Here is a 27,698-nt window from a genome sequence, read left to right on the forward strand (position 1 = left end):
TAAGACAAGATAAGATAAGATAAGATAAGAAAACTGTGATTGTATCACAATGGAGAAATATGCAATTTACAGCAGCAAAGTTTGGAGAGAAGAAAGTAGAAAAAGTAGGAAACAAGTATTTACATGGGGAAAAAACAACACAGTCCATTTATTGCCATCATCAAAAGGGGTTTCTGAGCTGTCCTTTCCAATGTTGTCTATTTCATATTCACACAGTCATTGCATGATTTACCAAAAATGTGTAAAAACTATCTTGTCTAAAAAAACTTTTTAAAAGTATTTTGCTACCTGCAAACTTATGACAACATGGTTATCCCAAACATGAATACATAATTCTGTTTTTCTGAACCTGTCCACCAAATTTGCGGATTAAGAGAAAGATGACTCTTAAGCGTGTGCCCCATTCATTGATTGCATCCGTAATGAATGTATAATGCATCGAGTTAATGATCTTGCTCTGTGTATGTACAGCGGCTGCAGGAGGAGGCCCAGTGGTTGATGGTGGTGGAGTATGTCAAAGCACTGATGCAGAAGAGGCTGATATGTCGCAGTGCTGAGGAAAGGAGAAAATTCACTCAGCAGATGGTCAAAGATAACCAACAATTTGGAGACATTTTCCATGATTTGGTCAGTTAAATCATCATTTTACTGTTATGAATGATGCAGCAATTTTCAAGTTTTTCCTTATTGACAAAGTGACATAAGTACGGTAGTTGAACTTGGTGCACAGCCAGCTATTCTAAAAAAAATTGCTTTGCGAAGCCTTTTCAAGCAGTACAAAATTGAATACAGTACACCATAAATAAACAATATATTGAAGATTCAAAATTATCAATGTGGGCGGCCCAGTGTTCCAATGGTTAGCGCGTCAACCTCGCAATGCAGAGGTTGTGGGTTCGATCCCGGCTGCAGCCTTCCTGTGTGGAGTTTGCATGTTCTCCCCGGGCCTGCGGCTACTCCGGTTTCCTCCCATATTCCAAAAATATACATGCCAGGCTGATTGAACATTCTAAATTGTCCCTAGGTGTGAGTGTGAGAGCGGATGGTTGTTCGTCTCTGTGTGCCCTGTGATTGGCTGGCAACCGGTTCAGGGTATCCCCCGCCTACTGCCCGAAGACATCTGCGATAGGCTCCAGTATGACCCGCGAACCTTGTGAGGATAAAGTGGTTCAGAAAATGGATGGATGGAAATATATTTTGTGGTGATAATCACTCATTTTGAATTTCATGCTTGCAACATGTTCCATAAAAGCTGGCACAGTGGTATTAAGATATCCTTTATTTGTCCCACAATGGGGAAATTTACAGTCAGAGTTCAGAAAGGAAAACACTGGGTAGGGAGAGGGAAAAAAAACCACGCTCGAACTATCCTCTTCTGAGGATAATTTAAGTCCAGGATAAAAAAAGACCCAAACACATAAATAAGCATATGACAGTTACATCAAGTCACAAGACATAACATGTAATGAGAGGGCGGATGGATGGGAAGGAGGAGTGGCCGGGGGGCGACCGTGACGCAGCCTAACTGACCAGCTGCACAGTCCCCGATGCGCTCTGCAGATAATACTACGTCACGGGGGAAAAGAATCGGAGCGATGAAGACGGTGATAATAAGGATATGTATGCGTGTGTGATTGTCCAGTTGTGTATGTGTATGTGTGTACATACTGCCGGTCATAGCTGCTTCGTCGAGGTCTGCTCATCATGAAGACAGTCGACACTGCTTATAAGTCCATGACCGAGAAGGAGGGGGGTGATGGTGAGGGCCCTAGATTCCATGCCTACTTCCATCCATGGGAAAGGGCCAGATAGCATTGTTTGTTTTGGAGGGACAGCCGCCAACAATTTCAGACAGCCTTGAGTCCGTGGCTTGTATCTCTTCACTGGCGCTGATCAGCCGAATCCAAAAACTCTTTCCGCAGCGCGGATTCCAACTTCTCCATGATGTTGTCGATCGCGCAGAGTCGCTCCAAAACCGCATCAATATTGCGGTTGAGCTCAGTCACCGCTTGAGTCTGAGTGTTGGACATTCGCGCCAAACCATCCAGAATAACTGGCAGCTTCTTCACTTCCAATAAAGCCGCTCCCGTCTGTCGAATTTTGCGATGGAACAGAAAGCTGCCAACACCAAACAGCAGCATACCTATTATCAAAAGGCCAATAATGTAGATGTCTTCCACATCCTGCACGGACAGTATTGCCAGGCACACCGGTCTCCACTTTCTCCATGGATCCAGGACGCATCCGGCAGCAAATGTCCCCGGAGGGCAAGCAGGCTCCCCACTGCCCGCTCTTTCCGTCGAAAAAATTTTGTCGATTACTTCGAGAGACCAGCCAACTAATTCCATGGTTAGTTCTTCGGCTGAAAATACGGTAGGAGGCTAGGAAAAGTTAGACGAAGACAGCACAAAGACTAAGTGGCGAGCAAGGAGAGAGTGGGGGTGAGGGCAGGAGCTGTGTAAAAAGCGTCCACCTTCGTCGAGAGCCAAGCAGAAAAGGGATGTTTACTTCTCCACCTATCCTTCTAACTACACTTAACAACACTGGGAACAGAGGACACCCACTGCTGAAGTTTTGTAGGAGGAATTCCTTCCCATTCTTGCACAGTGTACAACTTCAGTTGATCAACAGTCTAGATATTTTGCCTATCTATACCGCACTACAAATTCACAAAGAGAGGCAAGGCTGGACTGCTAGCTGGCCAGTCTTGTAATCAGACTCATTTAATATGAAGCCACACTGTAATAACACATACAAAATGTGGCTTTGCATTATCTTGCTGAAGTTAACAGTATCAAGTACAACTTTATTGTCAGATGAAATGTCTTCCCTCTCACAACATTCTTGTATCTTTCTACCGCCTTATTACTTATTACTTATTACTGATTCGTCTTACTGTTTATTGTATATGTTAAATCGCTCCATGTACAGCACTTTGTATGCAGCGATGGCTGTTTGAAAGTGCTCTATAAATACTGTTGACTTGACTTGACTTGACTTGACAACATACAACAAGAGGAGCCGCTGCGGGTGCCCGTGCCGCCCTCGAAAGAAAAGTTAACATAAAAGGACAAAATAATACAAGACAACACATTAGACACAGACAACCGTGCAATCTTAACTACTTTCTTGCATACACATATACATATACAAATACATATACATATACAACATATACTTATACATATATTTATACAACAGGGACATCGCTGAAAAACCACATTGTTTGTATGGCAGGATATTGGCTTCAAAACTTGCATGTATCTTTCAGCATTAATGGTGCCTTGACAGATGTCCAAGTTACCGTACCATGGGCATGAATGCACACACACCCATACCATCACCAATACTGGCTTTTGAGTATTGCACTGAGAAGCAAACTTTTCTACTTTGCATCAGTCCGTCTCAGATGAGCTCAGGCCCAGATAAGCCAGCGACGTTTCTCGATGTTGTTGATATACGGCTTTCATTTCACATGATAGAGTTTTATCTTACATTGGTCATTGTAGCAACATACTGTGTTTACTGTCAACAGTTTCTGCAGTGTGGCTGAGCCTATGTGGCTATATCCTTTACACACTGATGACAGTTTTTATTAATGTTGTGCCATCGGAGGGTTCGAAGGTCACGGATATTCATTGTTGGTTTTCAGGCTTGCTGCTTACGTGAAGAGATTTCTCCAGATTCTCAGAGTGTTTTGGATGATATGATGGATCATTCATTCATTCATTCATTCATCTCCCGTACCGCTTGATCCTCACTAGGGTCGCGGGGGGTGCTGGAGCCCATCCCAGCCGTCTCCGGGCAGTAGGCGGGGGACACCCTGAATCGGTTGCCAGCCAATCGCAGGGCACACAGAAACAAACAACCATTCGCACTCACACTCACACCTAGGGACAATTTGGAGTGTTCAATCAGCCTGCCAAGCATGTTTTTGGAATGTGGGAGGAAACCGGAGTACCCGGAGAAAACCCACGCAGGCCCGGGGAGAACATGCAAACTCCACACAGGGAGGCCGGAGCTGGAATCGAACCCGGTACCTCCGCACTGTGAAGCCGACGTGCTAACCACTGGACTACCGGGCCGCCCATATGATGGATCATCGATGATTAAATAACTCGTGCTCTCATTGGTCGATGTCGTGGCGGGAACCAATCATGCGCCTTGTATGAGTGCTTGTGGTATGTACGGTACTGTACAGGCATGCAGAAAGCCTCAGAGTTACATCAACTATTTGTTTGGCGTGCAGGGAAACCTGTCTTGCACTTCAGCATGAAACAATGTGTCTCCACAATATGGCTACTGATATCGTTGTATTTTTGAAGTGATCTTTTATTCATTTGTTTTTGAAAAAACTTGAGACACTGAAGCTGCAAAACCATTGCATTTGAGTTCCTGGGGAAAGAGTAGACATTTATTTGAAATATGGCATTTATGCAGATTGTGATGCAACCCATGATTAATTGGAGCAATTGAACCAGACAGTGGAGGCCAATTCAAGGAAATACAGTAAACCTAAATATTGTTCTTGTCGGTAGTCAAGACAATTCCTGTCTCCCAGTACTTGTGTTTGTGAGTGTGAATGTTGGTGTTGCTCCTGTTGCCTAACGTCAGGACTGAGTTGGAAGACTGACTTTGATCCCATATCTTTAAAGGAAGGTGATGGGTTATTATCTGAAGTGAAACCATTAAACCTACTTCCAGTCTTGGCTGACTTCATCAAACTCAAAGACCCCAGCATGCTCCCTCTTGAGGTGTCTGGCCTTGCAACAAAATATCCCGACATCAGGTCAGCAAAATCTGCTTTTATCAATCACGATTAAAGACCAAAAACAAATTACCCCAGAAATGAATGTGAATACTAAGAAAAACTACATGAGTCATGTCTCGTTTGACTGTCCAGTGAAGAACATGTGTCTGTGTTGCTGGACATCCGTGGTGACATCTCCAGGGACATAAGAGTATCGGCGCTGGAGCTTCTGCAACACAGTACCGCCCCTCTGCCACCTGGATACCGCCCGATCTTCACAGATATCCAGGTTCCACCTTCAACAATGGCCTTCTGCCTGCCAACTGCCAAATGTGCATGATGATTGACTTCGCAGTCAGTTATATATATGTATGTATATATTTTTTTGATACGATAAAAAAGCTACAATATGTGTTTCTGACGTACGGTCCTTTTTCATGGCATCTCAGTTTCAAGCCAATGTCTATCTAGTACAGAAATTCATCATCAAACGTTGAGCTTGTTAGAATATGTAGTCAAGGAGAATACGCTACAGCTTAGTTACTAAAAGAATTTGATTTTTGGTTTTAGGCTCGAGCTGAGCGATGAGAAGAATTTGGTTTTATGGTTTTGGTTGTTGTTGTTGACTGAGCAAATAAAGATATTCATGAAGAATATTAACTCTTGTTTTTATTATGTTATTAGCAATTAAGTACCGTATTTTCACGACTATTCGACGCACCGTACGGTTGTGCACAGTCTCATTAATGGGTGCCATTTCTGTATTTTACACATAGACAAACCGCACTGTATTAATGGGCGCAGTTTTACAGTGGTAAAACATACGCCAGCTTAAACAGACGGCATGCATGCGTGCACACTAACACGTTCGCTAAGACGTTAGCTTGAAGCATACGGTAGCATGCCAAGACATACGGATACACGCTAAAACACGTTTTTAAAAAGGCAACGAAAGCAGAACTGAGTTAGGGTGTATTTTATTTACAAGGTACTCACGTTTTTTGCTCAATCATCACTCAGAAAGCCATCAAAGTCGTCATCTTCTGTATCCGAATTGAACAATTGTGCAAGTATCGGTAATCCATCCAAACCGCCGGGTTCCCTCTCGTTGTCAGAGTCACTCTCGTTGTCATGTGGCTCCACAGAAATGATGCCGGCTTTGCCAAAAGCTCAAACAACTGTACTAGCAGATACGTTCGTACAAGCAGCCACAATCCATTCACAGATTGTGGCGTAACTTGCCTGGTGCTGCCTCCCACTCTTCGTAAAGCTATGATCGCCATTGATCATCCATTTTTCCCATGCCGCTCGCAACTTCACTTTGAATGCCCGGTTCATTTGCTTGACTTTCTTTTTCACCACTGTTGTGAGATGGGCACGCATGGAGTTGCAAATCAAGAGTGACGGCGAGGCATGGAAAAAGCCATCCGGTCTCTTAACATAGACCTCACTTAGCCACTCTCTCATCTTCTCCTCGTCCATCCAGCCCTTTTGGTTTGCTTTCACGATGACGCCGGCTGGAAACTTTTCTTTCGGCAGCGTCTTTCGCTTAAAAATCACCATAGGTGGCAGTTTCTGTCCGTTGGCATGACAACCAAGAACGACAGTAAAAGCAGACTTCTCATACCCCGTATCGCAACCGTGCTGGTCCCCTTCTTCTCCACAGCGTGGTTCACCGGGATGTCGAAAGTCAGCGGGACCTCGTCCATGTTGGTTATGTGGTTAGGCTGGATGCGTTTGTCGACAATCTTCTTACTGCAGTAGGTGCGGAAAACGGCCAGCTTTTCTTTGTAGTCCGCTGGAAGACCGCCACGGTCGTCTTCACTCTTACGGATAGATGGCACCGTTTCATAAAGCGAAAGCACCAAGACGGACCTCCTTGAAAATGTTCAATTTTCAATTCTTCGGCTAACGTTTTCGCCCTTAGTCGAATGATGACCGTGGAGACGCTTCTGCCGGCTGCTCTTTGATCAAGAATCCACCGCTCCAGTTGGTCTTCCAACTCGGGCCACCTCGCCTTATTTCCACGGAAACTCAGCTTCGTCTTTTTGACTTGGCGAAGCTCGTTCTCCTGCTTCCTTCATTTGCGAACCATGGATTCGTTGACATTAAATTCTGTGGCGGCTGCTCGATTCCCATGTTTCTCTGCATAACCGATGGCTTGGAGTTTGAATTGAGCTTCGTAGGCGTGTCTCTTTGTGGAAGTCGTTTTCGGGGGTTCTTGGAAACCAAAACCGAAGTTGTTTTGCAATAATGCACATACTCACACTATATACAGGTGCTGGTACCTGCTAGAGGTGTGCCTTAAGCGTCCACTTACACGCCCACCCTTCACTCATTGGCGGACCCCCCCGCCCCCATGCCTGTCCTCACTCACGTACACCTCTCTCCATATATTTACATATATGTGCACGGACGGCCTTCACTGATTGGCCGACCTCACTTCCGCCTTTTCTCTATATAAACAGCGTGTTGGGTCTCAGCCAGGTTTTGGAACTCAACTCATACAAAAGACGCTCCGCATTATAAGGCGTCCTGTCCATTTTGGAGAATATTTTAGACTTTTAATGGTGCCTTATAGTCGTGAAAATACGGTATGTCACGACACAAAACACTATGAACGAGTTTAACAAAGCTCATTTGCTTTACATTTGCAGTTTCCTGCTGCAAACTGCTAAGAAACCTGACCCTGGCTCAATCGTGTACTGAAGGGTGATTGGAAGTTGGATCTCCGCTCGTTGCTGACAGCTATCCCTCACAGCGAGTCGGCAGCAGGCCGATACTCTGAGGAGAGCGAAAAGGGGAGATGGAGCAGAGTGTAGAAACATGACACGAGAAACAACTTGATATCTATATATATATTGCGCGTCGTCCCGCACGCGGTCTGTCCTCCCGTCTGTCCCTTTTCAAAACGTACCTACTTAACCGCGCCGCTGCGCGCCGCCGCTGCGCGCCGCCACTGCGCCGCTCAGGCAGTGGCTCACTACGATCGCGCGGGCATCTTAGCGAAAAAATGTTGTCTACCCACAAGCATTGCAATAAAATTGTTAGTTATTTAGTAGAGCTAAACATCTCTTTATTTTCGCGATAAGCAATGGAGATGAACAAAAAGTTGAACCAAGCAACAACACTTTTGTGGGCCGAAGGCCCACCTTACCAGCCTTCCGCAGGAACTAGGTGATGAGCCGCCCGGAGGGCGGCGAACCACTACTTTACCAGCCTTCTGCAGGAACTAGCTGATGAGCCGCCCGGAGGGCGGCGAACCAGCTAGTATTTTATATTTGAGGGGGCAAGCAAGACATTAAGACAGTAACAAATATTTTGAGGGATTTGGTTTCGGGGGAGTGACGGGGCGGCATTATTTTGAGGGTGCCAGGCCCCCTGTTCCAGCCCTGTCAAGTCTTATTAGGAGATATTTTACGGTGGGCTGTAGCATGTTCTACTGCCCGAAGATAGCTGGGATTGGCTCCAGCACCCCTGCAACCCTCATGCGGTTGGGTGGCTCAGCTAATGGATGGATGGATGACAGTAGTGTGCTTATGACTCAAAAAGCCGTTTCCAGGTCACACCTCTGTCCATTGCGCAAGGCGATGGGGATTGTAATCTCCTTTTTCGAAATGTATTCTGCCACTGGAACCATAAACAAGTAATTTTCACATAACACATTGTAAAGTGTCATGATTCGGTTTAGGGACCAACAGGTGCCACTGTAGGGCTTCGCCGGCAGCTGCACACCTGTTGGTCATTTGGTAATTAGTTGTAAAAAAGGACTCCTGCCCAAACACTCGGTGTCGGGTCTTGTTGCTTCTTGCTACCGTCATGTTTGTTTCATTGTTATGTTTTAGCTTCAGTCCTGTTTTGGTCATGTTTTTGTTATTGAGAGTTTTTAGTTTCTGCCAGAAACTTTCTGGTATGGTTTTTGTTTGATACTTTGGACTTTGTGTGCTTTGGATTTAGTTTTCTTTGTTTTAAATACAATTCTTCAAATACACCCCGCTCCTGCCTGCTTTTTGGGTTCCATCACCACGTTGCTCCATGACATGAAGACCAGCCGCGTAATATCAAAACAGCCAGATGGTACTTATAGATAAATAGATAATAGAATAGAATAGAATAGAATAGAATAGAATAGAATAGAATAGAATAGAATAGATAAAGAGGGAGATAAAAAAAACTGTGGGAGAAAAAGAGTTTGAGGAATCAGACTGATGACTTCACTCCTTCCTTGACTCCAGTATTTAGGTTAGTGTTTGTTATTATCATCTATATCAGTAGTAATTATTCAACCTGGCTAATAAAACTGTAAAACTGTTGCAGGGTTGCCTCAAAGACTAGTCAAGGAGAGCCCATCCCAGCTGTCTTCGGGCAGTAGGCGGGGGACACCTTGAATAGATTGCCAGCCAATCGCAGCACCCCCCGCGACCCTAGTGAGGATCAAGCGGTTCGGAAGATGAATGAAAGAATGAATTTCGTCATCATGTGAGGACTTACGCTTTATTAAGTTTGAGTCCTAAGATTTTCCGTAGCAGAACGTTGCCAAGTGCCGACCAAACTAGCAGTTTTTTTTGTAGGTGAGGCGCAGCCCTTTTAAGATAATTAGCGATTTCTTCATCTCGAACGACGTTGAAAATTTGCGGTGTTTCATTACAACATATTAGACCTCTGGCAAACCTTCGTCATAACGTCCTTCATTTTTATAAATAAAACAATATCTGCTCTTCAAAGCATTTCATTCATTCACCAAATATCTTATTGCTGAGAGATAACGGCAGATCCTCACACACTCAGTTCAAAACACACTGTGTAACGTGAAGCAATGTAAAATAATAAAATTATTGTAATAATAAATAAATTGAAATATACAGTATGTTTTTAATCATGTAAAATATGTTTTGCCATTCACGGGGGTCTCCATTGTCGAGTGACGTCAGACTGAAGTCAGGGTCCAAGTGCACTTTTGAGGGCGGAGAAGTCCGACTTGCCACATTGTTCGAATGCAGCCGTATTTTTCATCGCGCCTGTAGCGCTGCTCATCGACATGCCTAGATAACGTCCATGTTGGCAGGGGCGATGTTGCCAGTTACATTCAATAAAACGGGGGCATTGACAATACATTGTAACTTGCCAATTTCTCAACTGATTTTTATTCGGTTTAGTTATTTGTGAATGCTGAAGCATTCGTTATAATGACAGAAAAATAATTCATTGGTGACATCTAAACATTCGGAGGCTATTCTTGGTTTCCTTGTCATACTGTAATTGTACGGCAATGTGCTCAACTGTTTGCAGTACACTGAACTAGAAAGCGTGTTCTTTCGGATTCCTTGCCGTTCTCATGCTACGAATGCGCCGACGCCTTTGCCCCTACAAGCTTGTTGTAGTCGTAGGCACGCCTGTCAAAAGGGGCGTGTTATTTACCTATTTTCAGACGATGTGTGATGATGCTCATGATGACGATGATAACAATGGCAGCTCCCGTGGTGGTAATGCTGTGTTTTGTGTACTTTGACTTGAGAGGAAAATTGTGACTTGAGTTTTGCTTTTCAAACAAAGTAGCCAATTGTCAAAGTAATAGTGGCAAAAATGAAGGCATTTTGTGGACGAACCAAATCGTCCATTGGCGGTTTTGACTGCGTGGAGGAGCCCGAAGACTTCGACTATCACCAGGAGATAGCCAGGTAGCACTCAGCTCGCATCACAACGTGGCCCAGACAAGAATTTTTTCACATGTAGAAAAAAACCACATTAGGATAACAGAATTCAAATAACAGGTCTAGCTACGTTTATTTTGCAATGTTAATTTAAAAGACGTCCTTAATGCGCAACGAATGTGTTTTTAGTGTTTTGTGAGCAAGACAAGTGAGATGGCAGTTTGAAGTTACTTGACCGACACCTCTAAATGTGCCAATCTGTTGCTAAGTTTACTGACTTTATTGACTGACATACAGATAAGCTAAAAACACGTTTTTAAAAAGGCAACGAAAGCAGAACTGAGTTCGGGTGTATTTTATTTAGCCATCGTACAATGTTCTCACGTTTTTCGATCAATCATCACCCAGAAATCCATCAAAGTCCTCATCCTCTGTATCAGAAGCAGAGGACTGCACATCTCAGTTGTCATTGAATGCATCACATGCTAGTGTGAGTTGCTACGCATTGCCGAGCGGAAAGAAGGAGTAGCAGCAGCAAAGTCAACATTTCTCTCGTGTGAAGCTTTCCCACATTTGAAAGTAAAGAACGGAGCGAAACATGGTGGCAGCGCGTGTGTGTGTGTAGAAAGAATTGAACAATTGTGCAAGTACCGTAATCCATCAAAAACGCCGCGTTCCCTCTCGTTGTTGCGTATTGTGGTGGAACTCGCCAAGCGCTGCCTCTCACTCTTTGTAAAGTTGTGTTTGCCACCGATCATCGATTGTTCCCATGCCGTTCGCAACTTTACTTTGAACGCCCGGTTGATGCCAATGTCCAGCGGTTGGAGTTCTTTAGTCAAGCCTCCGGGAATAACGGCAAGCTCAGAGTTCATTTGCTTGACTTGTTTTTTCACCGCTGCTATGAGATGGGCACGCATGCCAAAAGCATAACCGGTGGCTTTAAGTTTGAACTGAGCTTCGTAGGCGTGTCTTTTTGTCAAATTTATTTTCAGGGGTTCTTAGAAACCAAAACCGGAGTTGTTTTGCAACAATGCACATTGCCACACTCTATACAAGTGTTGGTACTGGCTTGAGGCGTCCCTTCAGCGTCCACTTACACGCCCACCCTTCACCATTGGCGGACTAGCTTGCCTGTCCTCTCTCTCCCTCTCTCTCTCTCTCTCCCTCTCCACATATGTATATATACACGCCCACACTTCCCTGATTGGCCGACTTCTTTCCCGCATGCCTGGCCACAGTCACTTCCGCCTTTTCTCTATATAAACAGCGTGTCGGCTGTCAGTCAGATTTTGGAACTCAGCGCACATAAAGGACGCTCCGCACCATAAGGCGTCCTGTCCATTTTGGAGAAAATTTAAGACTTTTAATGGCGCCTTATAGTCGTGAAAATACGGTATATACATCCACTCTTGTGTCAATTTTCTCTTGTATTCTTAATTGATATTTCAATACCTTTCTATATTTATCAACTTATTTCTGATTTATCATTAGATTTAATGTTTAGAATTGATCATTTTAACTCTGATTTATGTAGGTTGTTTGAACTATTTTTTCGAATTTGTTTTTTAACTCAGCAAGCGATTTATTCATTTTCAGGTCCGTTTCGAAATTATTCCACAGATTAACACCTTTGATAGATACACTTGTTTGCTTGATGTTTGTTCTTGTTTTGAGTTTTTTGAATAAGTTGGTACCTCTTAAATCATAGCTGCTTTTTGAATTTTGAAAAACTTCAGAATGTTTTGGCAGAGCAGGTTATTGTGTGCTTTGTACATTAATTGGGCGATTTTAAAGTCAACGAGGTCATAAAATTTCATTGTATTTAATTTGATAGTGGATTTGTGAGTTCCGTATATTTTGATCTATTAATAATTCAAATTGCTTTTTTTTTGTAGTTTTAGAATAGGGAGTGTGTTTGTTTTGCAGGCATTTCCCCATATTTCCACACAGTAGGTCATACATGGGAATAATAATGAAGTGTATAATGTATAAAAAGATCTCTTATTGACTACTTCCTTGGTTTTGTAGAGGATACCTACGGTTTTGGCTATTTTTCTTTTTACGTTATCGATATGTGGCTTTCAACATAGTTTTGAGTCTATTACTAATCTGAGAAACTTGGTTTCATACGCTCTTTCTATCTCAATTGAGTTTACCATAATTTTAGCCTGGTGTTTGATTGGTCTTGTGCCAAAAACAATTCGATTTTTTTCAGCTTAAGTGACAAATTATTTCTGTTGAACCAGTTTTTTAATTTATTTGTTTTCTACGGTTGTCAGGAGCTGTTTCAGATTTATTCCAGAACAGTAGAAAGTTGTATCATTAGCAAATAGGACACATTTAAATTGTTTTGAGACCTTGCAGATATCTATATCTCTATATATATTGCGCGTCGTCCCGTACGCGGTCTGTCCTTCCGTCTGTCCCTTTTCAAAACGTACCTACTTCACCGCGCCGCTGCGCGCCGCCACTGCGCGCTGCCACTGCGCGCCGCCACTGCGCCGCTCAGGCAGTGGCTCACTACGATCGCGCGGGCATCTTAGCGAAAAAATGTTGTCTACCCACAAGCATTGCAATAAAATTGTTAGTTATTTAGTAGAGCTAAACATCTCTTTATTTTCGCGATAAGCAATGAAGATGAACAAAAAGTTGAACCAAGCAACAACACTTTTGTGGACCGAAGGCCCACCTTACCAGCCTTCCGCAGGAACTAGGTGATGAGCCGCCCGGAGGGCGGCGAACCAGCTAGTCATTTATATATAAGATGAATAGTTTTGGACCAAGCACTGACCACTGAGGAACTCCATGAGTGATTTTAAGTTGATTCGTTTTTTTATTGTTCAGCTGCACGTACTGATATCTGTTTTCTAAATAACTTGTTATCCATTCATAAGCTACACCACTAATGCCATATCGTTCTAGTTTTTTCAATAATATACTGTGATCTATTGTGTCAAAAGCCTTTTTAGATCTAGGATAACCCCAACAGTAAATTCTTTATTGTCTATAATTGTGGCTATTGCTTCCACAAACTCCATAACTGCCATTGAGGTGGTCCGTTTTTCCCTGAAGCCATATTGATTCTCACTTAACAGCGCATGCTTTTGTATAAAGCTATCAAGTCTGCGAGAAAGTAGTTTTTCTAATATTTTTGAAAATTGTGGTAGTAGTGATATTGGTCTATAATTTGTAAACAGATGTCTTTCTCCACTTTTATAGATTGGAATAACTTTAGCAATTTTCATTTTTGATGGAAAGATACCAGCTTTGAATGACAGGTTGCATATGTGCGTGAAAGGTCGCACAACATATTCTATAATCTGCTTTATTATTGTCATATCAATATTAAAGCAATCGGTTGACTTTTTATTTTTAAAAGTTTTTACAATATTTGATACTTCTTGTTTTACAGCAGCAAGGAACATCGTGGAGGAGTTTTTTTTCTACGTATCTATTTCAAACAAGTTTGTTGGATCAGGAATTTGTTTTGCTAGGTTACTGCTGATGTTGACAAAATACTCATGAAATTCAGTTGCTATTTCTGCAGTTTTTTCCAGAATAGTATTTTTGCCTTTGATAAAATACTCTGGATAATCCATTTTTTAGCACTATTTCTGATTACTTGATTAAGTATTTTCCATATTTCTTCTGTGTTACTTTTACTCTGCTCTAATAGTGCATGATAATGATCTCTTTTACTGGTTATTATTATATTTACTAATTTATTTTTATAGGTCTTATATTTTTTTCTGCTTCTTCAGTTCTCAATTTTAAAAACAATTTATGTAAATTGTTTTTCTTTTTCATGCGTTTTCTATGCTTTTCGTTATCCATGGCTTATTTGGGTCTTTATACTTTTTGGAGACTTTAGTTAATGGAAATGTTTATCATATAAGGAGATTATGGTAGACTGAAATACTTCAAACGCTGTATTTGGGTCTTCGTTTGAGTAGACCTCGGTCCAGTTTTGTTTTTCTAGGTCTTGCTTAAAAGCATCGATGGAGCGTTGGGTTCTTCGTCTTATTTCTGTTATGTGAGTTGTTGACTTAGGTTTTCTGTCAAAATAATTATGAAAAACTGCAAAGACGGGTAGGTGGTCACTTATGTCATTAATGAGAAGTCCACTTTCCATTTTATGATCAATCTTATTGATAAATATGTTATCTATTAATGTGGCCGTGTCAACTGTTATTCTGCTAGGTTTCAGGATTGCTGGGAAAAGGCTGTTGCTGTAAGTAAGTAAGATATCCTTTATTCGTACCACACTGTACATAGTATTTATGAAGTCAGTTGTTTTTTTGTGTCCATTTGGGTTAAATAAGTCAATGTTAAAGTCACCACATATTATTCGTGTTTTCTTATCGTTGTAGTAACTGAGCATATCTGTTAGTTTTTTTTTTTATTGAATGTGTCAATACATGATCCTGGTGTCCTATAGATGCAACTTATGATGATATTTGATGCCTTTTTTATTATGTATTTCAATGGTTAGACATTCCATTAGGTTTTCTATTGTGTTTGTCAATCTCTCGATTTTACTGCATTTAAGTGCTTTGTCTACATGTATTGACACCCCCCCCTCCTTTTTTGTTTTCCCTATTAGTTGCAAACATTTCATAACCTTCTATTTCCATTTCACTTGTTTTGTCAAGCCAAGTTTCTGATATGGTAATTATTTTAATTTAGTCAATTATTGAATTTAGTCAGGTATTCTTTGATTTTTGTGAAGTTTTTACAGAGACTTCTACTGTGTGAGTGTATGACTGAAAGTGCATTTTCCAATTTTATATTAGTGTTGAATAGTTCAACCAGGTAATAGTCAGAGTTTGTTACCCTTTGTTTGTTCTTGAAGAAGTTATTGTCTGGGTCCAAATTGTTCTCGGGATCGAATGTCCATGTTTTTGGGATGTGAATTTCCCGCTCCCACGCGGTCGCCGCTGGCTCCCTCGCGTTCGTCGTTGGTTCCCTTGCTGTCGTCGCTCGCTCTCTCGCCGTCATCGCTGGCTCCCTCGCTGTGGTCGCTGGTTCCCTCGCAGTTGCTGGCTGGACGTCTCCTGGGTCCCTCATGGTCGCTGGCTCCCTTGCGGTCGTCGCCGGCTCTCTCACGCGCACTGGCTGGTTGTCTCCCGGCTCCCTCAGGCTCGCTGGTTGTCTCCCAGTTCTCTCGCGGTCGCTGGCTCCCTTGTGGTCATCGCTGGCTCCCTTGCGGTCGTCGCTGGCTCCTTCGCGGCTGCTGGCTGGTTGTCTCCCAGATCCCTCGCGGTCACTGGCTCCCTTGCAGTCGTCGCTGGCTTCCTCTCGGTCGTCTTTGGCTCCCTACCGGTCGTCGCTGACTGGTTGTCTCCCGGCTCCCTCGCGGTCGCTGGCTCCCCTGCAGTCGTTGTTGGTTTCCTCTCGGTCGTCTCTGGCTCCCTCGCGGTTGGTCGATCTTGAAAAAGTTATTGTCTGGGTCCAAGTTGTTCTCAGGGTCAAATGTCTTGTGGTCAGTAGGGTTGGAAGTCATCGAAGGGTCATCAAAGGGTTTGAAGTCCATGTTTTTGGGGTATGTGAATTTCCTGCTTCAGTAGGGTCAGAGTTTTTGTCATCGTGTGGTGAACAATTCTCAGTATGCTGCTTGATGGTGTTGAACTCAAGCCTGTTGTGTTGGAGTACTGGCGCGGGGTGGATGATAAGTTTGTCATGTCTTAAGTAGGCAGTTTCCCCTCTTTCACATGCAGCTTTTAATTTTGGGAGGAGCTCTTTTCTTTTTTGTCGTACGGCATCTGTAAAGTCTTCGTTGATGTAGATGTTGGAGCCTTTTAAGTACTTTGCTTTGTAGGATCTTTGATCTGTCCTTGTATTTTAGAAATTTCACCGCAACCGGCCTCGGTCGAGGTCTTCCAGGTCTTCCTGTGTGGTGAGCTCTCTCCACCTCGATTTGCCCCCGTATCAGCAGCTTCTCCTTGAGGATTTTTTTGAACTTTTTCCTCTGTTTCAGTCCACATTTCTCCCGGTGTTTCTTCAATTCCATCAATTACCAAGTTGTTTCTTCCGTGACTGTCCTTCCAAGTAGTCCATCTTGTCTGTTAATACTAGCATGCCGTCACATATTTTGTAGAATTCTGTTCGCGTGTCTTTGGAATGGCCAGTTTGACAGATTAGATTTTTTTTAATGTCGTCTCCCTCTTTTTGGGTAAAGTTGATGCGGTTTTTTTTTTTGGGCTACTGGAACAAAGCGGAGATGGGCGATATGCGATAACATGGCTCTGTTGGAATGCTACGACTCAAGCAACCCTAGTCAGAGGGGTTACATGCAGAGAATGTGGGCTAAATGGGTACTTCGAAACCCACAGTCACGGTTGACCACGAAACAACTAGTAGCTCAGTGTTCCAACATCCACAAACGGCAACTGCTGTCACAACTTCAGATTGATGAGGGACAACGCAGGTTCCATGGTGAAGGGCCCCAGGCTGCCAGATCAGAGGAGGAGGTCATACCAGAGATTGGGAAGCAAGCCTCAATGAATGAAATGCTGAGCAAGGCAGCAACTGACCTGAAAGCTAAGATCATGGCAAGAATGAAAGCTGGTCAACCTAGAAACCGATTACAACGGCTATGTGAAGTACCACCTGAAAGTCTCATGGAAAGTGTGAATACAGCACTGAGGGCGATCCCGACCGTAACGATCACGGAAACCAATGACCACGTAAACCAATATACGCTTCAGCATCAGTGATCGTTGAGATGCTTGGCTATAAGAGCAACCATGGAAGCCATGAGATACGTTACCCACCATGGAAAAGACGGTTGGAGGCTAAGATCAAGGCGGCTCGGAAAGATGTGTCAATTGACGGAGGCCCAGAGAGGTGTGATGAAAAGGCCGATACCCGAGAAGTACATCCAGATGAACATACCTGAAGCACTTGAGAAACTGCCAAACAAAGGCTCCAGTCGCTTAAAGAGGTACATGAAAGAAAATGAGGCCAGATGAATAAACAGGCTGTTCGCAACACAACCTGCGAAAGTGTATGCTCAGTGGCAGGGTTCTAACAGCAGAGCAGACCCACCAAGACTGGAAACTGAAAGTTACTGGGAAGGCATATGGGAGAAGGATGTTGCACATAACAGCAGTGCACAATGGCTGGTGACCCTGAGAGAGGAGCACAGCAACCTCCCTGAACAGAACCCAGTTACCATAACAGTGGCAAACATACATGAAAGAGTCTCAGATATGAAGAACTGGACAGCACCAGGCCCGGACATGGTCCACACCTACTGGCTAAAGAAACTCACAGCACTCCATGAGCGCCTAGCAGCACAAATGAACCAGCTGCTGAGGGATGGGACTCACCCAGGATGGCTAACCGAAGGGCGAACGATCCTGATCATGAAGGGGATCCCTCAAAGGGTGCAGTCCCATCCAACTATCGGCCAATAACCTATCTCTCCACAACATGGAAGCTCATGTCAGGCATCATTGCGGCTAAGATAAGTGGCCACATGGATCAATATATGAGCGAAGCACAGAAGGGCATTGGTAGAGATACCAGAGGAGCCAAACATCAGCTCCTGGTTGACAGAACAGTCGCACAAGACTGCAGGTCCCGGCGTACCAACCTGTGCACAGCCTGGATTGATTACAAGAAAGCCTATGACCACATACATGGATCACTGAATGCTTGGAGTTGTATAAGGTGAACAGGACCCTAAGAGCCTTCGTTGCGAACTCGATGAGGATTTGGAAAACCACACTTGAAGCCAATGGCAAGCCACTTACCCAAGTGTCAATCAAATGTGGCATATACCAAGGTGATGCACTCTCCCCACTGCTGTTCTGCATAGGACTGAAGCCCCTAAGCCAAGTAATCACCAAGACAGGCTATGGATACCGCCTCAGAAATGGAGCTACAATCAGTCACCTCCTCTACATGGATGACTGTCAGAGATTTTCTCTGACAAAGTTAAAGAAACGACTCGGCACACAGGAAAATCGTCTTCAATATCGGCGGTAGCGGACCTCTGAGAGCGACCGACGGTTGTTGCTCCGCGATCACACTCAAAGTCCCATCTCCGCGAGTTCCACATTTTATTGTAACATATGCAAAATACAAGAAAAACACTGCCCCCAATATTTGCATGCCGCACCCCCGTTCGGGCCCCTCAGTAGTGATTGATTACCTGTTTTTCAACCTCGAACCACCAGTACATTGGCGCCATTTCTGGCTGGTCTACATCGAATTAGCATGCTGTAGACTTTGCGGATGGTCAGTGTCGTCTGGGCGCGACGGGTGTTCTCAACTCGTCTTTTGTTGCTCAACCGCTGTTCCCGGATTATTCATTCCCCTTTTGTGACCGAGTTTTGCCCTCTCCCCCATAATCGCCCACCTGTATTGACGTGCTAATTGTGGACTTCAACAGCGCCTTAGTGTTTAGGCATTTGGGGGTGCTGGATATGCACCCAAACGCTTCGATGTGCCCAAATAAATGAAACTTTGAACATGATACATTTTTGCTCATAGATTCTTCTAACAATGACATAAAGCTGTATGCTAAGAGCGAAAGGGACATAGACTACCTGATCCACACAACCAGGATCTACAGCAGCGACATCGGGATGTCATTCGGGCTTGAGAAATGTAGTCGGATGGTTACTAAAAGAGGAAAGGTAGTCCGCACTGAAGGGGTCTCACTCCCTGAAGAAGCAGACATTGAGGACAGCTACAAGTACCTCGGTATACCACAAGCCAATGGCAACCTCGAACTGGCAACAAGGAAAGCGGCTACGGCCAAATACCTCCAGCGAGTGAGGCAAGTCCTAAGAAGCCAGCTCAATGGCAAGAATAAGACCCGGGCAATAAACAGCTATGCCCTGCCAGTGATCAGATAGGCTGCAGGAATAATAAGGTGGCCAAAGGAAGAGATTCAGACCACGGGCGTTAAGACCCGAAAGCTCCTAACCATGGATGGAGGGTTCCATCCCAAATCCAGCACCCTGAGACTGTACGCAAGCTGAAAGGAAGGAGGCCGGGGACTAGTGAGTGTGAGAGCCACTGTCCAGAATGTAACATCCAAACTCTATGAACACATCAAGGAGAAGGCTCCAACGGATGACGTACTCAGAATGGGGAACAGAAGATGAGGCGCTGGAAGAGGGACCATCATGGGAGGACAAGCCCCTACACGGGATGTACCACCGGACCACAACTGAAGTGGCCGATCTCAAGAAGTGCCATCAGTGGCTAAAGAGGGCTGGCCTGAAGGACAGCACAGAGGCACTAATCCTGGCTGCTCAGGAGCAGGCCCTGAGCACCAGAGCCATTGAGGCCCAGATATACCACACCAGACAAGACCCAAGGTGTAGGTTGTGCAAAGAGGCACCTCAGACGATCCAACAAATGACTTCAGGGTGTAAGACGCTGGCAGGGAAAGACTACATGGAACGCCATAACCCGGTGGCTGGCATAGTCTACCGAAACATCTGTGCGGAGTATGGACTGGAAACCCCAAGGTCAAAATGGGAAACGCCTCCGAAGGTGGTGGAGAATAACAGAGCGAAGATCCTGTGGGACTTCTAGATCCAGACTGACAAGATGGTAATGGCGAACCAACCAGATATCGTGATCATAGTTAAAGGGCAGAGGAAAGCCGTTGTAGTGGATGTAGCGGTCCCAAGTGATGGAAACATCAAAAAGAAGTAACACGAGAAACTCGAGAAATACCAAGGGCTCAATGTCCAGAAATGTGCAGTGCTAGGAACAGCAAGGATACTACTCAAGCTTCCTGGCCTCTGGTAGAGGACCCGAGATGAATGAGGGACGGACACCACCCGATGCGCATCGATACATCGATTAATATCGATTCTTTTCAACACCCTTAGTATACAGGAGTCCAATTAAAATTTATGATTACCGGTAATCACAACTTTATTATTTCAGTCTTTCTTCTAACCCTGATCAATATGGAGAATACCAGACGAAAAGCATATGATGCAGCTTTTAAACTAAAAGCGATCACTCTGACAGTTAAAGAACGAAATCGAGCTGCTGCCCGTTATCTTGGCATAGATGAGTCGATGGTGCGAAGGTGGAGGCTCCGGCAAGAAAAACTGAGCCAGTGTAAAAAGACAACCAAAAAGACCCATGCAGGTTTGATTTGCCCCTCACTCGGACTGTAAATAAAAAAGGTGACTCCTCCATCATACTGAAAACAAGCGGCCACGAGAGAACACATTTTACCTGTGTTTTGAGCTGCGCAGCATCGGGCCTAAAGCTGCCACCGCCGATCATTTTTAAGCGGCTGACTAGAGAAATAATTTCATATCTTTTCACATTTATATGATTTGCATTATTCTATTTAAAGCCTAGTGGGCTGCAGTATTTCTCCTCGTAATTACGCAAATGTGCATCAAGATCTCTGTCTGGCCTCTTATGTGTTTCAGCATAATTTTCGTGCAAATGCATTTTTCATGCTCATAAAAATATGGAGATTATTTTAACCGTAAGAAATTGTTGCGTTTTTTTTTTTTTTTTCTGCAGGGGTTCAGCGGGGGACCGCGTCCGCGGCCTCACCCGGAGGCGGAGTGCCTGCGTCCCTGCCGCCTGGAGCAGGCGGCAGGGACGCAGAAGCAAAACCCCGCCTATTCATTGGCCAGCAGTTTATAATATGGTGCGGCGCATATAATTACAAAATAGATTTTTCTTCATAAATCTGAGCATGCGGCTCTTGATCAGCACGGAATTTACGGTATATATATATATACTAGCTGGTTAACCCGCTAGCTGGTTTGCCGCCCTCCGGGCGGCTCATCAGCTAGTTCCTGCGGAAGGCTGGTAAGGTGGTGGTTCGCCGCCCTCCGGGCGGCTCATCAGCTAGTTCCTGCGGAAGGCTGGTAAGGTTGGCCTTCGGCCCACAAAAGTGTTGTTGCTTGGTTCAACTTTTTGTTCATCTTCATTGCTTATCGCGAAAATAAAGAGATGTTTAGCTCTACTAAATAACTAACAATTTCATTGCAATGCTTGTGGGTAGACAACATTTTTTCGCTAAGATGCCCGCGCGATCGTAGTGAGCCACTGCCTGAGCGGCGCAGTGGCGGCGCGCAGCGGCGCGGTGAAGTAGGTACGTTTTGAAAAGGGACAGGCGGAAGGACAGACCGCTTGCGGGACGACGCGCAATATATATATAGATATATATATATATATATATTTATATATATATATATATATAGAGAGAGAGAGAGAGAGATAGATATATTGTATTTTTGTACATCAGTCTTTATGGTAGCGTTTGTAATCAGTCAGTGGAAGTCACCCCAAAATTCAGACATAAATGTTTTCTCAAGTATAAAAATGCATCAAAAATATGTCACAAATACTTGATACAATGCGATTATTGCACAATAAATGAGAGTTGTGCATAAAAAACAAAGAATAAAAATGATGATCATTTCACTTTTAACTGCATGCTCATTGTTTTTTGCCCTTTTTAGTTCATGTTCTCTGTCAGAAGTGGTTTTTACAGTATACAGTAGGATTACATTTGTGAAATTAGTAACCTGAATGTATTTTTCCCCCATTTTAAAAAAATAAATCCAGTAAATATGTATTGGTTGTCTATTTTATTTTATACCTACTTTTGCACATCGTTGTCCTTTTACAGTAGATCTGTTACAATAGTTTTAGGCGAAATAAATGTCATGGCTATGCTGATGATTTTGCTGGAGCTGGGGTGATTTGCTCAGAGAATGTAGACGCTCTAAAAGAAAATAGATGGTTAGACAAATATTATGTGATCCCAAGTATGCATTGGAAATGTCTCACCAAATAACCCGCTGTACTGCTAACAGACTCCTTGTTGGGAGAGAAAGACCGCTACAGAATGAAATATTGACAAACTAAAATTTGATGCAAATAAAACACAGTGACATTTGGTATCATTTTCTCAATTTCACGTATTATGGATACAACCAAGTAATATATATTCAGTATACTTGTGTGCGTGCGTGTGTGTGTGCGCCCAGCGATTGGTTGCCAACCAGTTCAGGGTGAACCCCACCTACTGCCCGAAGACGGCTGGGATAGGCTCCAGCATGCCCCGCGAACTTTGTGAGGATAAAGCGGTTCAAAAAATGGATGGATGGGGGGGATAGTTGTGAATGTCATTAACTGTTGTGTTGGTAAATGCTCGTTGGTGTTGTGTCTTTGTTTGTGTGAAACACTTCAAGTTGCCTTATGTATGAAATGTGCTATATAAATAAAACTGCCTTGCCGTTATTATGATGAAGATGCCTCGGGTTTGTGGTTGCTTTAAGCCTAAAAATGACAAATGTTTTGGGGCAATCCATAGGATAACCGATTCTAAAACAACTTGCTGACAGCCCAACATGCGTTTGTACAAGACAAGTGCTCAAGTAAACAGTGGCTTTAGAATGTACAGCAGAGCCGTGCACCCCTGTCGTACCAATCCTTTCTGACCTGACCCGGAGCCGGTCGCACGCCCGGTGGCGGAAATAGTGTACCAGGCTCTGTCTGTTGATTGCGTCAGCAAACAGCAGCCCATTCAGAACTAATCAGAATCAGAATCATCTTTATTGGCCAAGTATGTAGAACACACAAGGAATTTGTCTCCGGTATAACACGCTGCACTAGTATCATCGTAAACAACAAAATCATTGAACCATTTTAGAGTATACCAGTAGATTTGTAGTACCATTTTGTGGTGCAAGAAGAGTGACTATGTCAGTGACTGTTTAAGGAGTTAATGGCTAGAGGGAAGAAGCTGTTTAAGTGTCTACTGGATTTGGTGCGCATGGATCTGTAGCGTCTGCCTGAGGGGAGTGGCTGAAAAAGGTGGTGGGCAGGGTGCGGGGGATCCAGGAGGATTTTCCGTGCCCTTGCCTTGATTCTTGCAGTGTGCAAGTCCTCAAGAGTGGGTAGGGCGGTGCCAACGATTTTTTCCGCCGTCCTAACTGTCCGTTGAAGTCGGATTTTGTCCTTTTTTGTGGCGGCCCCAAACCAAACCGTGATGGAAGAACACAGGATTGATTCGATGACTGCCGTGTAGAACTGTCGTAGCACCTCCTGTGGCAGGCCATGCTTCCTCAGCAGCCTCAGGAAGTACATCCGCTGCCGGGCCCTTTTCAGGATGGAGATGGTGTTGACTTCCCACTTCATGTCCTGGGAGACTGTGATTCCCAGGAACTTGAAGGTCTCGACGGTTGACACAGGGCAGTTGGATAGTGTGAGGGGCAACTGAGGAGAAGAATGTTTCCTGAAGTCCACGATCATCTCTACAGTCTTGAGCGTGTTCAGCCCGAGGTTGTGTCGGCCGCACCAGAGCTCCAGCTGCTCCACTTGTTGGCGGTACGCAGACTCGTCGCCGTCTTTGATGAGACCGATGACCGTGGTGTCGTCTGCGACATGATAGAATAGACTTATAAAATAATAGACTTTATTCGCGACAGGCAGGTGTTTTGTGTATATACAGTACTAGCTGGTTCGCCGCCCTCCGGGCGGCTCATCAGCTAGTTCCTGCGGAAGGCTGGTAAGGTGGTGGTTCGCCGCCCTCCGGGCGGCTCATCAGCTAGTTCCTGCGGAAGCCTGGTAAGGTGGGCCTTCGGCCCACAAAAGTGTTGTTGCTTGGTTCAACTTTTAATTCATCTTCATTGCTTATCGCGAAAATAAAGAGATGTTTAGCTCTACTAAATAACTAACAATTTCATTGCAATGCTTGTGGGTAGACAACATTTTTTCGCTAAGATGCCCGCGCGATCGTAGTGAGCCACTGCCTGAGCGGCGCAGTGGCGGCGCGCAGTGGCGGCGCGCAGCGGCGCGGTGAAGTAGGTACGTTTTGAAAAGGGACAGACGGAAGGACAGACCGCGTGCGGGACGAGGCGCAATATATATATAGATATGATCAGATGATTGTCGCATGGCCAAAAATACTTTTCTCTGAAAAACAGAACAAATGATACACTGTGTTTTACATGCGGAATTTTATCTGTAAACAGGTAAGAGGTTTCAAGTCTGTCAAATTGAGTCATTGATACCAAATCAAAGCCAAATTGAGTGTTTCATGAGCTTTAGACAAGCACGTCGTAATCCTAAAATGTGTGACTTGAATTGAGTCTGACCTGAGTCAAGTCATGTGACCTCTGCTGTTTGGTTTGTCTTATACTTGTTTTTTTTCCCTTCCCAGGTCAAGCTATGCTGATATGCTGTATGATCATGACAGGGTGAGTGAATGTTGGGAATAATTAAACAGCTCAGGAAATAGGTATTTGCTACCCATTAATTTTGTTTTCATCATAAGAAATACAGTCAATGAAAAGTCTTTAGTTTTTAGGGCAGCTATATTTTAACAGTGATGGATAATGTAAAAAAAACATTGAGAAAATGACATGAAATTAACCCTTTTGTGCACCAATAATGATAACCTGTAACCTGTAACATGAGAAGCTGTCCACTGCAGTGACTTAGGGAAATAATTATTTGAAGCCCCACCAAACATGAGCAATGCTGGCGCCCACACACCATTGACATACTCCTAATCTCAGTGAAGTCATTAGCTGCATGATTGGCACTCCCAAAGTGTATAAATAGCCACCTGTCCAAAGACTCAGTGACACACCAACATCGCCACCATAGGCAAGACTAACGAGCTGTCAAAAGGTGTCTGGGACAAAATTGTTGAACTAAACGAGGCTGGAATGGAGTGGCGGCGGCGCCGGCCGCGGACCTGTGCTTTCAACGTCTTCTTGTTTTATGGTTATTTTGTTGACATTTTTTTAGGGAAAAAAATTACAGACCTACCGACCTACCGACAAATGAGCTCCATGTAAGATGTATCACATCATGGGGTCTCGGTGATAATTGGAAAGGTTCGAGATCATTTTAGAACTCCACCGGAATTGAAGGTTAATGATATCAAGGCAGCTGGGACCACAGTCTCCAAGTTGGTAATACACTGAGACACAGTCGTTTCAAATCCTGCAGTGCGCACAAAGTCACTCTGCTCAAGAAGACTTGTGTTCAGATCCGCCACAAGTTTGCCAATGAACATATTCATGACTCTGAAAGGAGATGGGATGAATTGCAGTGGTCAGATAAGACCAAAATGAAGCTTTTTGGCCTCAACTCAAATTGACATGTTCGGAGGAAGAAAAATGACAAACATGACCCCAGCAACACCATCCCCAGCATGGTTGTGGAAGCATTAAGGCATAGAAAAAAAAGTAGTGCGTTTCCGGTAACATGAAATTTCAGCATAGGGTCGGTAGGTCTGTAATTTTTTTCCCTAAAAAAATTTCAACAAAATAACCATAAAACAAGAAGACGTTGAAAGCACAGGTCCGCGGCCGGCGCCGCCGCCACCTATTTAGTTTTCTCCCCGCTTCGGACTCGGGTGGGCCGGGGTGCGCCTCCGCTGACGTCCTGCGCCGCCCTCTGTGTTTTCCTCGGCCCGTGGTGTTCTTCAAATAGTTCGCAGAATTTTTTTGATAAATCAATGGATGCTATTTTCTTACCATTACGGTGCAAGCATGCAATTGTAACACAGAAAACGCGGTTTAAACTTAATGTAGTTGACAGACGACAGGGCAAACGACGCACGCGCTCAACTGGAATATCGTGAGAGTTTGTACCGATGTTAACCTTCTCCACAAAAATGTAGTGGGTTGTTTGAAAAAAATACGGACCGTAAAGTTTTTTTCGACTTAGAAATTCTCGGTCGGTCGTGTTACCGGAAACACACTTCTTTTTTTTTCTACGCCTAAGCTTCGGGGTTGGTTCTCTTTTAAGTAGGACAGGTTGACTTCACCACATTCACTGGGTCATGTACCGCACAGTCTTGCGCAACAAACTTCTTGCCTCCGTCAAGATACTGAAAACGGGTCGTGCGTGAGACTTTCAGCATGACAACAACCCAAAACATACAACCAAGGAAACAAAGAGGCACATCAAAGACATGGAATGGCCTCAGGGGTCGACAACACGCGGCTCCGGAGCCGCATGTGGCTCTTTAGTGCCGCCTAGTTGCTCCCTGAAGCTTTTAAAAATGTTTGAAAATGGAAAAAGATGGGGGAGTGAAAATATATTTTTTGTTTGATTATGGTTTCTGTAGGAGGACAAATATCCTTGACATTTTCCAATGTAGAAATATGTTGAATAAATACCTTACATTTCAACATTTCTCTCAACGAAGATTTACATCATAGTCTGCGACACGCGTTTCTATTAGCAGAACGGGATGTCAGGCAGGTGGCTGTTGTAAGAAGAAACAGTGTTTCATGTCCAATTCAGCGACGGAATCGGCAAAGAATGGCAATCTGAAGGACTGAGAGAAGCATTTTAAAACGGTACACGTCGGCTACGAACGTTAACGCGCTGCAAAAGTGCGTCCCGTGCCTCGTTCATCATAGCCGCCTTTATGGCTGTTCCTTATTACGGCATGCATGTGTAAGTGCGTGCGTATGCAGTCACAGGTCGATCGCGGGAGGCTGGTTGACCGGAAAATAGAGCTTTGGTCCAAAACGTTTGCAACCCCCTCGCCCCTCCCTCTGCAAAAAGTTTCATCGGGAAGGCTCATTGTGTATTTGGAGCCAACTTTTAAAAATTTTGATAGTAGGCTGATATAGCTAATATAGATACATACAGCATGTGTTGCCTTCTTTCTGAGGCTTTTAATTTGTTGCGGCTCCAGACACATTTGTTTTTGTTTGTTTTTTCAGTCCGATATGGCTCTTTCAACATTTTGGGTTGCCGAACCCTGGCCTAGCCAGTCTCCTGACCATAATCCTATCAATGGAAAAAGCTGAATTTTAAAGTTTCCAAGCAGCAGATTAAAAACATCCATTATTTGGAGATAATCTGAAGAGAGGAGTGGACTAAAAATATTCCTTATGTTTGTGCCAACCAAGTAAGCAGCTACCAGAAATGTCTGACTGCTGTGCTTGCCAACTAGGGTTTTACAGCTAAGTATTCAATCCTGTTTTACTCGGCTGCCAAATACATAATTCACTCAATGAAATGTAATTTTTTTGTTTTAATTTTATGTAATTTTCTCTTTTTTGGGGATTTTTCTGTGACTATCAAAATCAGAATGTAAAACTGTAAAACACAAGGAATTTGTCTCTAGTTGTATGTGTTACTCTAGGATTGCAGAAACAAGCAACTACAATAAACATGACATGACATAAGTTCAGAAAGTCTCGTTACCTGACGTAAGGGTACCGTTGTGCAGTAGTGCCACCCCATGACAGCTGTGCGACAATGTGCAGAGTCATTGAGCAGAGATAAAGTGATTAGTACTGCGGTACTTAGAA

At 44.0% G+C, this 27,698-nt stretch overlaps 3 protein-coding genes across 11 annotated transcripts in view; all 3 read left to right on the plus strand.

The window, feature by feature from the left end:
- The window catches only part of exoc3l1 (exocyst complex component 3-like 1), a 48,710-nt gene extending 43,306 nt beyond the window's left edge, over positions 1–5,404 (plus strand). For 7 of the 8 annotated variants that reach the window (XM_052060859.1, XM_052060861.1, XM_052060863.1 and 4 more), the window contains 3 exons: positions 472–627; positions 4,656–4,789; positions 4,904–5,404. In XM_052060859.1, the coding sequence (XP_051916819.1) occupies positions 472–627; positions 4,656–4,789; positions 4,904–5,090 (477 nt within the window). In that variant the 3' untranslated portion in view covers positions 5,091–5,404. The remainder of the gene's footprint in view (positions 1–471; positions 628–4,655; positions 4,790–4,903) is intronic. The other variant, XM_052060858.1, reaches the window with a different exon arrangement.
- LOC127597709 (uncharacterized) overlaps positions 1–27,698 on the plus strand; it is a 113,602-nt gene that overhangs the window by 16,751 nt on the left and 69,153 nt on the right. The gene's annotated exons all lie outside the window — the stretch shown is intronic.
- prmt7 (protein arginine methyltransferase 7) overlaps positions 10,175–27,698 on the plus strand; it is a 57,844-nt gene continuing 40,320 nt past the window's right edge. Inside the window, exons 1-2 of one of the 2 annotated variants that reach the window (XM_052060872.1) lie at positions 10,175–10,428; positions 24,575–24,611. In XM_052060872.1, the coding sequence (XP_051916832.1) occupies positions 10,334–10,428; positions 24,575–24,611 (132 nt within the window). In that variant the 5' untranslated portion in view covers positions 10,175–10,333. Of the gene's footprint in view, positions 10,457–24,569; positions 24,612–27,698 lie in introns of both variants that reach the window. The other variant, XM_052060873.1, reaches the window with a different exon arrangement.

This window comes from Hippocampus zosterae, chromosome 3 (genome assembly GCF_025434085.1).
Source record: "Hippocampus zosterae strain Florida chromosome 3, ASM2543408v3, whole genome shotgun sequence".
Taxonomy (NCBI): domain Eukaryota; kingdom Metazoa; phylum Chordata; class Actinopteri; order Syngnathiformes; family Syngnathidae; genus Hippocampus; species Hippocampus zosterae.